The following is a 16,146-nucleotide window of genomic DNA, read 5'->3' on the forward strand; positions in this document are numbered from 1 at the left end:
ATAACACTTATTAACTAACCCTATTATGTAAGTTGCGGAATGAAGGTTTAAACAACCAAATTAAGATTTAATATAAGTCCCTTAAGATTAAAGGCAACGAATAAAGGATCATGTTTAAAAATATTTGGATACGACTCTTATTTACAGTCTGATACCTTCTACCTCTCCAATTAATATATCTTTCAAAAGTTTAAATTAATCAATTTGTGCACAAGAAAAATTAAACGCATGAACGTAATGAAAATCTTCAACTGAAGTTTGACCCGCCGTAGAAAATTATTATTCCCTCTAAGTAATAAAAGATTTTTTAAAATATGGCTGTGAATCCGCTGGATTAAAACCAGTGATGAGCTATACTAAAAATCCTATATTGTATCGTATTGCAGATATTTTCCTTGAAGAATAAAATAAAACCTAAAATTAATCTTCGTTTTGTCGGCCAGGTTCAGGGGCCAATTAACCTGAAAAATCATGCAAATTATAATTTTCCTATCCGCAGGAACTGTCTATAATACGATACGATAAATAACTATTCCGTCGTATAATGTAAGAATTCCCTCTGAAGACTTTCCAGTCCCCCGCTAAATTAACCGTATGAAAAATGGATCAAATGCGCCATACTTTATAGATCGGACTTTTGTCTGAGTTCTTACAAATGTCCAAATATATATGTTAGAATATCTCTTACCAGCGGATTCGCCCATAGAGGCTCCTAGAGGCACTTTGGGTGTGTGTGTGGAGGGGGTTAATTCGACCACAACCCAATATTTTAATTTAGTTTTAAAAAGAAAAGTTAACGTTTTTTCGGGGGGGGGGGGGTGTATTTTTTTCTAGGGGCGATTTCTCTTGGGAGGGTGGTAGTACCCTCCCCAAAACAGCTATGACCTTACCAGGACCTATGAGAAGCTACATTGTAAATGAGAACCATACTGGTTTTGTAGTTAGCGAGATCTATCTAATATGAACTTGATAGGAAAGCACAGAAATCGACCTGGCTAAATACAAATTGCCAAGCTTATTACAAATTAGTCTCTGTTTTAAGAACCCTTAATATAATAAATTGAAATTGATCAAACAACAATCTTTTTATTCCCGAAATCAAAACAAACAAGCATAACAAAAATCATATGAAGATGTAAAAATATGATATGGAAACCATTTAACAAGAACATTTTTGTGCACAATAACAATTATAAGACAGCTAGATGTCCTAACAAAACTTATTGAGTCGAAAATAAGAAAAAATACTAGTTTCTATTATTTATTATTAAATTAAACTAGGATGACAACATTCATATTTTACATAAGATCTATTTAAGTTGGACTAAAAATCCCAAAGACATATGATAGTTCTAGAAGATAAAAACAGCTAAAATGTTGCTGAAAACTTGAATGAGAGCCAAAAAAATAACGTGTCCCCCTTTCCGTTTCTTACTGACAGACGAACATTCGAATTATACCGGCTACAAATCAGATTGCATGGAAAAATATGATAACTGACGGACCGACGAACACCTTATACTTATAAAAAAGTTTTGCATATTCAAAATAATCTTAAATTATTTTCAATTTATTAAAAATAGACGAATACAACAATAATATTAGACTACATTTATAAATTAATTAACAATTAATATTCTTTTAAAATCGTTTGAATAAATGTAATTTTATTGCATTTAATTTTACATAGTTACATAATACATATATTTCAAAGCAAAATAAATGTTATTAGCGTCTTAAGAGGAGTATGCTCGAACTAAAGAAGTGATTCTAAGCACCTTCCAGCAGTGATTCTAAATGTTTTTTTTGTGTGAATATACTAGGGTTACGTTTAATTTCGTTATATCAATTAGAAAAAAAAAGTCATGGTCTTATATGAAATAAACATTTTTTAATATATATCATCAAATGTTTTGTCGACTTCAAACTGCTGTGACAAAAAAGTAAACCTTTTTAAAAAGAAATTTAATTTAGAAAAAGAGATGGTAACTTTAAATACTGTAAAAAGTTTTATTAGTATACTTTCGTAATTTACACCATTTGATTATGTTTTTGCAAATTATTTTATTTGAACCTTTGAACTTGACAAAACATTTAATGATATTCCATCAAATAAATGCTTAACATTTCAAAGTTTTATTCATAGAAAACCATGGCGAAACTTAATTCTTTTAGTTGGTATATCTATATCAAACATAACCATAGTATATTCACAGTGTTAATTTCACACACAAAAAAATATTTAGAATCTCTGCTGGAAGCCGGTGCTTAGAATCACTTGCTCTCGTTCGTGCATAGTCCTCTTTCAAGAAAAACGATAGGTTGGACTTAAAATAAATGAAATGCATTAATCTTCTATTGATTAAAATTCAACACTGCCGTAAACTAAGGAATTTATAGAAGTTGAATTTTTTAACTACCAAATCTCCTCTTATTTTTGTTTTAGAAAGAAAAGTATATTTTACGCCTTAACTAAATGGAAACTTTTTGGCCAAAAACCTATCCTCTATCTTCTAAGACAAAGCCAATGCCCACCGTATACGCAAAAGTGTCAGAAATACCCCCTCTAACCAGCACCTTGAACTAATCAAACACCCTATTTTAAACTTTCTAGAAAATATCAATACATAATCTTATTTCTCGAAACCGATTACCTAATATCCGGTGAATTAGATCCGGTTCTCAACCATACGAAAAAAATATGTCTAGAATCGTATTATATCCAGTTTTCTAAGAATATAAAAATGTATAATCATAAGACTAAAACCAGTTTTATTAGCCTGTGCCTTCGGCATCTTGAGGCTAAAAAACTGGTTTTAATCTTATAGTTGTACGTTTTATATCCGAGGAAAGATGTTTATAATACAATGCGAGAAATTAAACTATTGAATAACAGTTATTAGTGTCAAGAAAAGTCCCTTCTATCAATCAATCTATTAATCAGAAAGAAAAACATTATCATTAACAAGGTACCTATATCAATATTTTGGCCAGTTAGATAGATATTAGATAGGTACATAGTTTTACACGAATCACAACAACTATTTGTAGGTACAACAGACAAATATTCTTAAGGGAGGAAGGGAAAGGACAACTACAACTAAAATAGAGGTAGCTGTTCAATAAAAACATGAAAGTTTTTGTTTTTTATTTTAGAAAAAAATATTTCACATTGACTTCATTAATTGTATTTAAGGGATGAGACAACGGACAATAAATTGTTGCAAAAAGTTAGTATTAAAAAACTTAGTTACTCCTTTTGTAGATTAACATTATTGGTGGAAAAGTTTGGACACAAATGCTTTGTAAAACCCAATCAAAATTTTAAGAAATCCAAAAGTTTTTAAGCCAACAAATATAACTTTAGGTACTAGTACAATTTCCAGTCCAATGTTTCCTCCCTACCTGATAAGCTTATCATTTAAAAATAAATGACTAGTTAGGGACAAGAATTAAATTTCTAGCTACCTTAAAAATAAAAACAGCAACTTTTTTGATAAAAAAGGAAAATTCCACACAGTTATTCTATCAAAATCAGAATTTAATGTTTTGACTCAAAGGATATATTATTCAAGGCTTAATTTTCTTTTTAAATTAACAATGAAACCAATATTTAAAGGAAAATATTCAGAATTACTAAACTAAAATAAAGCATATTAGATCCTATTAATAGAACTACTACTTCAATAATGATTGGCCTTATTTTGAATTTTAATATTAATATCTAATTTTTGTTTAGGTACATGTTTGAATTTAAGATACATTTCAATTGTAGAAAAACTCTAACTTTTAAGCAATCACAATAATCTTAAATTCTAAAAAATATATTTTTTATGTGAGAAATGTTCAATATTATGCTGCAATATTAAATATTTTTACTTGCAGAAAAGTTGCGGGCAATTTGTTTTTCTTCAGGGAAAAAATTTCACCAAAAAAATATAAAGGTATTTGTCGTTTCAATTTAATCAGCACATTCCTCATCCTCCATATTATGTCCTAAAAACACGTCGGGAGCTTCTTCCCTCTTTACAGACTCATTAAACTCATCAGGATGTTGTGTTTTTTCATGCTTTCGCAAGTTATCCTTTCTAGTAAATGATTTACCACAAAAATCACAAACATGTGGCCGGATTTGTTTAGATATATAGTCATAATTTTTATCTGATGGTTCGTTATCCATAGACAAGGGGTCATGTGGCTTGAAATGAACTTTTTCCACGTGTCTCTTCAAGTGATCATTTCGTATAAATGATGCATCACAATAGTCACATAACCAAGGACGTTTTTTTGCTAGACAATTTTTTTTGGACTTGGCAATGGAATGATTTTCACTTACCACTGCCTCCTCACTTACTTGTTTGTGAACTTGGGTTTTGTGCGATTTTAGGTCAGATGTTCTTCTAAAAACTTTGCTACATAGATCACATTTTTCTGAAGGGTGTAAATGATATTAATATTTTAATAATAATACTGCATACCCCCAAAACATTAATAAATATTAGGGTTGGCAATACGAATCCGCCCAGTTTTTGGCCAATTGTGGAATCCAGAATCCGAAATCCGTTCTTTTTAGCGGATTCGGATTCTTAATTATTAGGCTAAAACATAGAGAAAATAATAAAAGAGAGAAATCGAGGTATTTGAAGGACTAAAATAGGCAGTGGGCCTAGAGGCCTATATTGAGCAATTGCCGCGCTGAATTTTTAATGTTATTCCACCACTTTCCAAAATGGGAATATCTTAAAATTAAATATAATTTCAAGACAATTATAGTTACTGTTTGAAGCATAAATCTAATTTTTAAGGGATGATATAGAAATATTTTGAATTATCATCCATTCTGATGAAACCTAATGAAAGAATATAAAATTATCATTATTAATTTTTCATGACTTTGCTACTGACTTTAATCATAACACTCATTGTCAGCTTATAAGATTTACATTGCAGTCTATCTAACTTATATTTTTTAATAAATAAACGTTTTTACAAATTTAATATGAACATTTGATTGTAAATTATAATAATCAGTTTTTCAGTGCCATCTAGCTTTGAATATAGAACTAGAATATCAAAGCGTTCATCAATTTTTATTTTGCCTGTTTTTTCTTGTTTTGGATTTTTGTCACTAAAGGGCCAAACCCTGAGGGGTAAATAACATCACTTGAAAATGTTAAAAATATTGTAAAAACGAGTATTGTCTGAGAAAGAACATAGATAGCATTACAGATTATTCACTTATTTAGATTATTCAGTTATGAAATTTTTTATTTAATATTTAGCCTTAGTTTTAATGTATGTCTTTGAAGTAGACAACTAGCGAACCTGGTGGCTGAGAGCTAAACTATTAATTTTTTATTAGTAAACATTTAAAAGTTTTATCATGTTAATTAGATTTAAATATTACATTTAGGCTAATTTGAAAAAAAATAAATTTTTGATCATAAAAGGTGAACCCTCCTATTTTTAAACTGGGCGAAACATACTTTTCTGCTGCACTAAGACCGTCCGCGGCTGTTTGTTTTTTAAGATTCTAAATCAAATTGTATTTTAAATATTTTCTTTAATTTTTTTTAAAACATAATAAATTACAGAAAAATAATAATAATTAATAAGATAAAATTTTTTTTATTTTATTTTACATATATAGAATAGGTTATGATTAAGATGCAAAAAGCCGCGGACGGTTTAGATAAATAGCAGACAAATTATTTTAGTAGGGGGGAAGTAATATTTTACAAATAAATTGGGGTGAGTATTCATCCTCTTATCCTTTTTCCTTATGGGCTAAAATTAGCGTCTTGAGTTTTTTCTATCAATCCCCCCCTCTTTGAGGGCAAAGATAAACACCCCCCCCATCTCTCCCCGCCTGATGAGTTCAGAAAATATGAAAAAACGCATCTTTAGATTCTTCCCAGTACCCGGTATAATTTAATCCCTTAATTTATTTTTTTTAAAAAGCCTTTTATACCTAATATTGCTAGAATCCGGAATTCGTCAAAAAAAAAAAGAATCTGGAATCCGCGGAGATCAGTTTTATTTTTGGACGGATTCTTGTAAGAATCCGAATCCGGCCCAAAAATTAGACGGATTGCCAACCCTAATAAATATTCCCTGAAAGTTTCACCAATCCGTACAAGTATTTTCCGCGATCTTTGGGTTCACACAAAAAACCTTAGGTACCACTTTATAGGATCATAAAATTGAATCATTACATACCTAAGTAATATTAAATATTAAAAATATATCGAAAAATAAATAATTTACGATTTATTAAGATGCAAAATGTGCAAGAGTGACTCTCAGGTAGCTCTAAAAAATATTGGGAGGGAGGGGGGGGGGGGTCACTTATTAAATGGATTTTAAAGTTTCCCGTAAGGACAAAATAGAGCATCTATCGAGTAGCTGCGCTACTTAAAAAGATAATAGGTTAATAGAAACCTAATAAAGATGCATACCTATCTAAAATCATAGTACAATAAAAATATCATTTTCCTTGCAATAATTGAGTTTCTTCCACCTTCTTGACTTCAACAATAGAATCATCCAGGTCCAATATAAGCTCGGTCAGGTCAGCATGCTTTCTTTCTATGTGTCGTTTTAAATGCGCCTTCCTGTTGAAAGGAAACTTGCATATCTTACATAAAAATCGTTTTTCTTCCGGATTGATTGTGCTACTTTTCTTGACTTGTGTTGTTTCTGGAGGCTTAATTCCGTGGACATTTCTAGTGTGTCTGTTCAAATGTTCCTTGCGCTTGAAGCGTTGTTGGCAGAATTCACATGGAAATGGGCGCTCTCCTGAGTGGACAAACGTGTGCATTTTTAGTTCGTGCGCCAGACCAAATACCATTTCACAATATTCACATGGAAAGACATTTTCTCCTGTGGGAAAAGTTTAAAGAGTTGATATAAAACGACATAAAAACTTGTACAATACCTACTTTATCATATTTACTACCTAGTTGATTCGCCCCTTAGCCTCTAGGGGAATGTTGGAATTTTACGGAAAATATTTTAAAACCATTTAAAGTACAACCCATTTAGATAAGAAAAATCGTAGATCTTTAGCTTGAGACAAAAACCTTACCTACCACTTTATATTTAGGATTAGATTTAAATAAACTTAAAAAAGCGATTTGAAGTAAAGGTTAAATGAAAAACTTGCAATTGATGAGAAGAAGTAAGATTGACTTTTTATTTTATTTCCATAGTGTAACAAAAATTTCGGCAAAATATGTTAGGTTTCATTGGCAAGATGTCACAATCAAGAATCAAATAGTACTGCAAAGAAAGCAATAAATCATTGAACATCTTGTTTGAATAGATTTTAAGTGTCCATTGCTCTCGAATTACGAGGTTTCTACATTTTTCCCCCTCCCACCCTCTTAAAGGTAGGCATCAAAGAACCAAAAAGAGTTTTACTTCTTTAAACTTGCCTGTGTGTAATCTGTAGTGTATTGTCAAGCGATCCTTCCGTGCAAAAGATTTGGAGCAAATATCACAGGAGTGTGGTTTATCGCTAAAATTTGGAGTTTGTTTTTCTTCTTGGATTTCATCTTCATTTTCGTCGCTTTCTTCTGTTTAAGTTAACAATTTTTAAAAGTACATCGAGACAGGATCTAAAGGGATAAGACAATGGCCGATAAATTGATGTATATACAACCCCAATGATGGTGCACAAAATTACCCTTTAAGCAGATTAAACTATTAGTCCGGCTGGAATGTTTGAACGCTCAACTTAATGAACCAACCAATCAAAATTAACTAAAGCACACAAAGTTGTTAAGCAAACGAATAAGAAAACATTATTAAACTAATAATAAACAACCAATTCTCCCCTTTCTCCCTCATTCCAAGATGAAATCATATTTTTTATATCTGGGTGTAGTCAAAGGGTGATGGGACTGGACTAATAGGTTCAAAATTGCTTTAATGATAGCAACCAGAGCATAATATCCAGGGAGGCCGGGCTGTTTATTACACTTGTCCCCAAAATGTTTTCTTATGCGTTGGCTAAACAACTTTGGGGATTTTTTTATTGAATTTTGGTTGGTTGTTTCTTTGATTTATTTTTCAGAATGTTTTAACCACTAATTGTAATCTACAGAAGGGGTAATTTTGTGTATCATCATTGGGCAAGAACATCAATTTATCGGCCAATGTCTTATCCCTTTAGATCCCTGATAATTCCAAACAATACTGTGAAAAAAAAACATTAGGTACATATTAAAAATAAAGACTATTTTTGACTGGCCGATAAACCGCGAGTAAATCGTATGTTTCTTAAAGGCAATAATTAAATCAAAAAGGATATTCAGGGCGACCACTCCAAAACAAAAAAAATATAGTATATTTATAGTATATTTTTTTTATCCATATAGTATATATAGTATAATTTTTTTTTACTCATATAGTATGATATAGTATGGGACTTTGAATTATTTAGTAATACATAGTATATACATCATCAATAATAACTCTAAGCAAAGCTGTTATCAAAGCAATTTCACATATAAGGGGGGAGGGGTGGAGTTTTGCCACTTACGCTTACTCTGAGATTATTAGGCTAGGTATTAATGTGAGACTATAGGCTATTTGGGATATAAGTTTACTTTTGGGTAGATAGTATTTCTCATATATTTAATCATTTTTTGGATAGGTCTCCAGATTTAGGTGCTGCAGTCTAGCTGGAAAGTGGTTTCTGGACAAGTAAAAAAATTAAAAGTTTTGTTTGAAGAGTTAGAGATCAACTTATTAAGCAAAATATGTATCTTTTTGGATGTTATTAACATATCTGAAGAAAAAATTAAAATAGGCCTCCAAGTTCTGGTTTTTCAGGACTACAGGTCCACTCTGGACAGGTTATAAATAATTTTTTTTTTTTTTGAAGAGTTAAAGGTCGACTTATAAAACAGAATATGCATCTTTTTGGATGCTTTTATCATATCTGAAGAAAAAATTAAAATCGGCCTCCAAGTTCTGGTCCTGCAGGCCTCCAGGTCCAGTCTGGACAGGTAAAAAATTCAAATTTTTTATTCGAAGAGTTAATGGTCAACTTATAAAACAGAGTAGGTATGTTTTAACATAACCGAAGACAAAATTTAAATCGACTTCCAATTTCTGATCATACAGGCCTCCACGTCCACTCTTGATAGGTAAAATTCAAATTTCTTGTTTGAAGAGTTAGAGGTCAACTTATAAAACAAAGTATGCATCTTTTTTATATTTTTTACATATTTGAAGAATTAATGACATTTAGCCTCCAGATTCAGGTGCTGCAGACCCTAAGGTCACTCTGGACAGGTAAAAATCAAACTTCTTATTTGAACAGTTAATGGTATATTTGTTAAACGAAATGAGCTTATAATTGGCCTACAGGTTTAGGTGCTGCAGAAATCCAGGTGGACTATGGACAGGTTAAAAACCAAAATTCTAAATCTAAGGAGGTAAAGGTTAGTTTATTAAAACACATAAGCATAAAGAAAAAATGATAATCGACCTCCAGGATAAGGTGCTGCAGGCCTCCATTTGGACTCTGGACAGATAAAAATCAAAATTTCTTATTAATAGAGTTAGAGGTTAGTTTATAAAACACCATAAGCATCTTTTAAGACGTTATTTACATATCTAAAGAAAAAATACAATTGCCCTCCAGGATCAGGCACTGCAACCCTCCATGTAGATTTGTCCAGAGAAGACCTGGAGGCCTACAGGACCTGAACTTGACAGCCGATTTTAATTTTTTCTTTAGGTATGTTAATAATATTCAAATAGATGCATATTCTGTTTAATAAGTTAACCTCTAATTCTTCAAATAAGAAATTTGAATCTTTACCTGTCCTGAGTGAACCTAAACTTCGAGCCTGATATGTTAATATTATCTAAATAAATGCATATTCTGTTATACAAATTAACCTTTAACTATTCATATAGGAAATTTGATTGTTTACCTGTCCAGAGTGGACCTGGAGGACTGCTGGACCGGAACTTGGAGGTCGATTATTTTTTTCAAAATTGTTAATAACATCCAAAAAGACCATGGAGGCCAAATAAAAATTTTCTTCAAATAGGTTAATAACATCCAAAAAGCACATTCTCTTCAAACAAGAAATTTGAATTTTAATCTGTCCAAAGTGGACCTGGATGACTGCTGGACCTGAACTTGGGAGGTCGATTTTAATATTTTCTTCAAAATTGTTACTAACATCCAAAAAGATGCATATTCTGTTTTATAAGTTGACCTCTAACTCCTAAAATAAGGAATTTGATTTTTTACCTGTGCAGAGTGGACATAGAGGCCAATTTAATTTTTTTCTTCAGATATGTTAATAACATTCTTTAAGATGCATATTTTGTTTAATAAGTTGATCTCTAAATCTTCAAACAAAAATTTTATAAATTTTTTACCTGTCCAGAACCTTCCAACCTGCAGCACCTAAAACTGGAGACCAATCCAAAAAATGATTAAATATAAGTGAACTACTAGGTACCCAAAAGTAAATTTTTATCCCAAATAACATATAGTCTCACATTATTACCTAGCCTAATCTAATAATCACGGAGTAAGCGGAAGTGGCACAACTTCCCCTCCCCCTTAAATTAATTCTATGGAAAATAACTGATATTTTAATCATAATCACAAACAATAATATATTTTCAGGTATTTTCTTTCTTACTGTACAGATTTCTCCATTTTTGTCGTATCACAGTATCTTTTGATTGGTTATTTTAGTTTAGGTTAGGCAAGATAAAGTTTAATGATTGCCATGCAGGGCTAGAGTCCCCCGCAGGGGCTAGAAATAGTAGAAAACCTACTGTGAAAATAAGACAGAACGCTTCTTAAGAGGCGTTGTCACAAAACTGACAATATTTGTTTTTTGTTATATAAATGTAATATCATATAGTATATATAGTAAATTTTGGTAAAATAAAGGTAATATTATATAGTATATATAGTAAATTTTGGTCATATAGTATGATATAGTATCCAAATTCATCCTATATAGTATAAATAGTATATATAGTGCCCACACCTCCTCCTATGCCGACGACCTTAACTCCTTCCACTCCTCCCCTAACATCCCCCAGTCAGTTGAATCCATCAACTCCCACCTCTCCTCAATCGCTGACTGGGCCTCCACCAACGGCCTCTCCATAGCTCCCAACAAATCCACTGTCACCCTCTTCACTTCTGACCGCAAGCACCAATCCAACCTCCATCCTCAAGTCCAAATCAACGGCTCCACCCTTCCCCTTGAGAAAACCCCTAAAATCCTTGGAGTTACCTTTGACACCTTTTTCAATTTCAGTTCCCATGTCTCCACCATTTCCTCAAAAATTTCCTCCCGCCTTAGAATCCTCAAATGTCTGGCTGGCACCAAATGGGGCCACCAGAAGGAGACTCTCCTCACCACCTACAACACCCTCCTCCGCCCCATCACCACCTATGCCTGTCCTGTTTGGTTCCCTAACACCTCCAAAAACAACATTGACAAACTCCAAGTCCTCCAAAACCAAGCCCTCCGCATCTGTACTGGTTCCACTAAAAAATCTCCCATCAGCCACCTCCACCAAGAAACCAAAATCCTACCAGTACGGAACCACCTTTCCCTTCTTTGTTCCCAATACCTGGCCTCCTCCCTCCGCCCCTCCCACCCATCCTTCCACAACGTCACAACCCCCCCTGGCCCTAGATCCAAAAAATCCACCCTTCAATCCATGTTCCTTCCTACTCTCCAACCTTTTCTTTCCCCCGACAACACCCTCCTTCCCACAAACTACAAATCCACAATCTCCAGACTCCACACCTCAGCTGTCACCCAAGCCATAAATTCTTACCCCCCTAATCCTGTCCTAAATCAAGCTCCCCCTGACATCAACCCCTCCGAAATCCAACTCCCCAGGCACTACAGAACCATCCTCTCCCAATTAAGATCCAACTATTGCCCTAAACTCCAAAGCTACCTCCATTCCATCAACGCTTCTCTTACCCCCAACTGCCCATCCTGTCCTGTTAATCCTACCCCAGAAACAGTCCAGCACCTCTTTTCATGCCCAAATAATCCTACAAATCTTACTCCTATGGACCTCTGGCAAAATCCCACCCATGTAGCTGCCTTCCTCTCCTCCCATCCAAGTTTCACCAGCCTTCCTCCCCTCCAACGCCCCCCTCCAGAGCCCCCACCATAAGCCCACGCCCCCCCCCCTCACCCCACTGATGACTACCCGGACCGGAAACTGACTATGAGCAGCCAAAACAACAACAACAGTGGTCGCCCTGGTTAGACGATATGTTATTATAGCTGCGAGTTATTTTATATGTAATGGGTTTTGAACCTTTTCCCAAACAGCTTATATCAGTGTAGTGGTTACATTGATATAAGTCAGTGTAACTGTATTCCTAACCTCCTGTTAGTAACAAACGGACGGTTTGGAGTACATTATAGAGTATCTGCGCTATTAACCAATACTTTAAAACTGGTTAACTTTCCTAAGTTATCATTATCTTGTGTAGTAAGAATAGTTTCAGGTTCCATGAGAAGAATTGACATGGGCTCCTCCATTTCATTTTCCTCCTCCCCACTCTCAATACTAGTTTAATTAAAATCCATTAAAAATAATAAATCCATTTTACAAACAATAGGTAATGCATTCATTATTCTCATCGACCCTTTTTAATGCAGACTTTTTTTTTAATGTTGACTCTGCTTACCTACCTAACATATTCTTAGCTAAAAGATGCAAAACAAAAACTAAAATTAATTCGCCTTCTGAAGATTATGAAGTAAAATACCTAATGGATTTTTTTTACAATGAATCAAATCGGTAGGATCTTATTACGTGATTTTACGAACTATATACGGAGGGAAAATAGAGATTTTATTAGATTGTTTATCTACATTATTCAATGAATTGAGGGATATAATATCAGAATAAAACTTAATACTTAAAACTTACCCCAGTCAAATTAATCAACATTAAGACAAATTATACACATTTTTTTCGCTTGACTGGTAGTGGGAAAAAACAATGGCAAAGTTGATTATCATGTATCCAATCCTGCTTTCTTTTGAGAAATATTTAGGAAATAAAAGTAGGTAGGTAAATATTATTTTAATTTTTTTAATGGATAAAAACCTATTTTGATTTTCATCCTGGTCATATTCATTCTCGTTATCACAAACAAAAACACTTTGTAATTCTTCTAAAGACATTTTGGTGGATTTTTATTTTAACTCTTCTTTATTTTTCATCTCTGTTTGATTTACTTATTATTCAAATCTCCTGAAAAAAAATATTAATTAGCAGAATAACAACATAATCTTTCTAAAAGACGGTTTAGATGAAACAGGATGACAACATCTTTAAGTGGCGTAGAAAAAAAGGAAGTAATGGATTGACAAACGGACAAAGTGAGTTACTGATGTTTAGTTGTCACAAAAAAGGAAGAACCGACAAATGACAAAACATATCTAAGTATTTTAAAGTATGACTGCAGGACCAAATAAAGTATTTAGGTAGACCACTCAGGAAATCTTCACTAAAAAATAAGAGTATATATTAAATAACAGCCGACAAAAACATACTTCCTTCACAGCGTTAAGGACGGACTGATTTAATTGAATAATAAAGTATCATAGCTAGAATCATATTAGTCAAATATGATATCTAAAACTATGATTTTGAAGAAAAATATCCTTAAAAGCGAAGATTTTCTAAATTAATGTATATCCGCCTGTTCGTCCCGGGATTTCAATCATATTAAGTTTTTTTTTAAATCTAGCCTACATACCAAAGAAGTTATTGTGTTTACTGTTTAATAGCTAAAGCAAAAACTGTTCATAACATTTTAATAGTCTGAAATAAAATATAACATATATAAACACTATTTCTCAAAAAAAACAGGCAAGAAACAGTAGGTATAAGATATATACCTATAGATATAAATGCTAGGTATATGCAGTAAATAAGCTGACAACGAGAAGAGATATTTTATCTGTAGGAAAACAATTTTGCTTCAAACTTTCTGTTCTTTCTTAATATGCTTCTTTATTGGAGTACCCATAATAAGATCGATATCTAAATTTTCATGCTCACTTTTAAAATGTTCATAAAATGCAACATTCTGATTAAATATTTCCCCACAAACCTTGCAAGGAAATACTAGACAAATATTTCTTTCCGTTTGGGTAAAATTTGTAGAATTTAAAACTGGATCCATTTTGCTTCTTTTACTTGTGACACTAGGACTATCTAGGACAGATTTTGCCTCTATTATCATTCTGTCAATTCTTGATTTAATTTCATTGGGCGAAGCTTTACTTTTTATGTTTCTCGCCACATACCTCCGCTTTGTTGATTGATTGGGAATGGGAGTGTTTATGACAGTCTCTGCCTCTGTAATCATTCTTTCAATTCTTAATTGTATTTCATCTGGTGGGGGGTTTTGTTGTTGAGAGTCATACAAATTCCCATCTTCTATCTCAAAGTTTTCAATGGTTATTATGGGTTCAGCAGAGGGTCCTTGACTAGATTTTTGTATGGATTTCTGTTTGTTGATAATTTTAGGCTCTTCTACGTAATCATGCAACCTTTTTAAGTGTTTGGTCAAGGTATCTTTTCGTGCGAAACGAAAACCACAAAACTCGCATGGATATTTTCTTTCATAATTTTTTTTCTCAATTTCGCTTCCATAAGGCTTTCCATTTAAGGAGGTTACTTTTGGATTATCAATGTCATGCTTATTTTTATAATGTTTGAGCAAGCCAACGAACGTTCTCAATGGATAATGACATATATCACAAGAATAAGGCCATAATGTTGTCGTTTCTAATGATAAGGGGTCATTTTCAGCATGCCTAGGATCTTTATCAAGTGGAGTAATTGGAACATTTATGCTTGCAGCATTTTCTAGTTTTGTCTCATAATCTTCATCTAAAATTTCTTCATCAATATGATCGGCAATAGATGTATTATTGCTGTCTACATTGCAGTCATTCTCGTCTATTTCAATAGTTTTAGGTTCATTTAATGAATTATCTTTATTATTTTTTTCAACTTTCTTTTGGGCTCGTTCCCTTTCTCTATCAGCCCACTCTTCGGGATGTTTTCTTAAACAATGTCTCTTTATGTGTTCTTTACGTGATAATGTCATATCGCAAAAGTCACACTGAAATGGTGGTCCCTCACTTTCAACTTTAGCTTCTTTATTTTTTATTGTTTGATGCTTCCTTACATGTATTTCAAATGGACCTTTTCTGTAGAATTTTTTACTGCATATATCACAAATAAATTGCACCACTGCTTTGGTCTTACAAGATTTTTTATGCACCAAATAGTTGTCCCATCCTGCAATTTTTATTGTGCAAATATTACATGTAAAACAGAGTTGATATTCGTGTTCTTCTTCATGATTTTCTAAAGCATCCATAGAAATGAAAGATTCATTGCAAATATCACACGAATAAGATTTTATATCATGCAGTTTTTGGTGGTTAATCATTGTGCTTTCAAACTTAAATGTTAATTCACATTTTTCACATTTTAATAATGTCTGTTTTGAATGCTTTAATTTGTGCTCTTCCAAATCTTTCTTCTCTTTGAAGGTTTCATTACAAATATCACATGAAATGATTGTAGATACATTATGATTTCTTTTGTGTTTTAAAAGATCATCTTTATCACGAAAAGACTTTTTGCAAATTCCACAAGAATAAAACTGTGTTGCCTCGAATGTCTTTAATTTTTTGCACTGTAAAGTTTTGTGCCAGGCTAGATGATCTTTTCTGGTGAAACTAAAGCTGCATACATCACAAGTAAATACAGGTGTTTCATTTTCTTTTCCTTTCGTTGCATCCATCTGAAAGTCAAATAAGATATTTGTTTATTAGTTTAAAAGTAATATTTATAAAGGAAGCAAACAATCTCTTAATTTAAAACGAAAAAATCAAAAATAATAAAATAGAGGTCAATAAATAGCTTAAATCAATTCCAAGATTCAAATATAAAAACTAAAGCCTGAAAACTATACAGGAGACATATGAAAACTCAATCGGTTATATATAGTAGTTAGCGAGTTCTGCCCGGCCTTACTAACAAAAAAAAACTACTTCTTTATGTGATAGAATTAAGGTTTATTATGCAATT

At 32.5% G+C, this 16,146-nt stretch overlaps 1 protein-coding gene across 1 annotated transcript; it reads right to left on the bottom strand.

The window, feature by feature from the left end:
• Positions 1–6,346: 6,346 nt before the first annotated feature.
• Positions 6,347–15,892, bottom strand: LOC145321790 (uncharacterized). Its single transcript, XM_080163409.1, has 5 exons — positions 13,793–15,892; positions 13,138–13,284; positions 12,491–12,591; positions 7,437–7,577; positions 6,347–6,882 (listed from the first exon to the last, which is right to left on the bottom strand). Exons 2-5 carry the CDS (start codon positions 13,212–13,214, stop codon positions 6,488–6,490), a joined length of 714 nt encoding a protein of 237 aa, XP_080019535.1. The 5' UTR covers positions 13,215–13,284; positions 13,793–15,892; the 3' UTR covers positions 6,347–6,487.
• Between the last annotated feature and the right edge of the window lie 254 nt (positions 15,893–16,146).

The sequence above is a fragment of the Acartia tonsa genome, chromosome 6 (genome assembly GCF_053477335.1).
Source record: "Acartia tonsa isolate MP-2025a chromosome 6, ASM5347733v1, whole genome shotgun sequence".
NCBI classification, from domain to species: Eukaryota; Metazoa; Arthropoda; class Copepoda; order Calanoida; family Acartiidae; genus Acartia; species Acartia tonsa.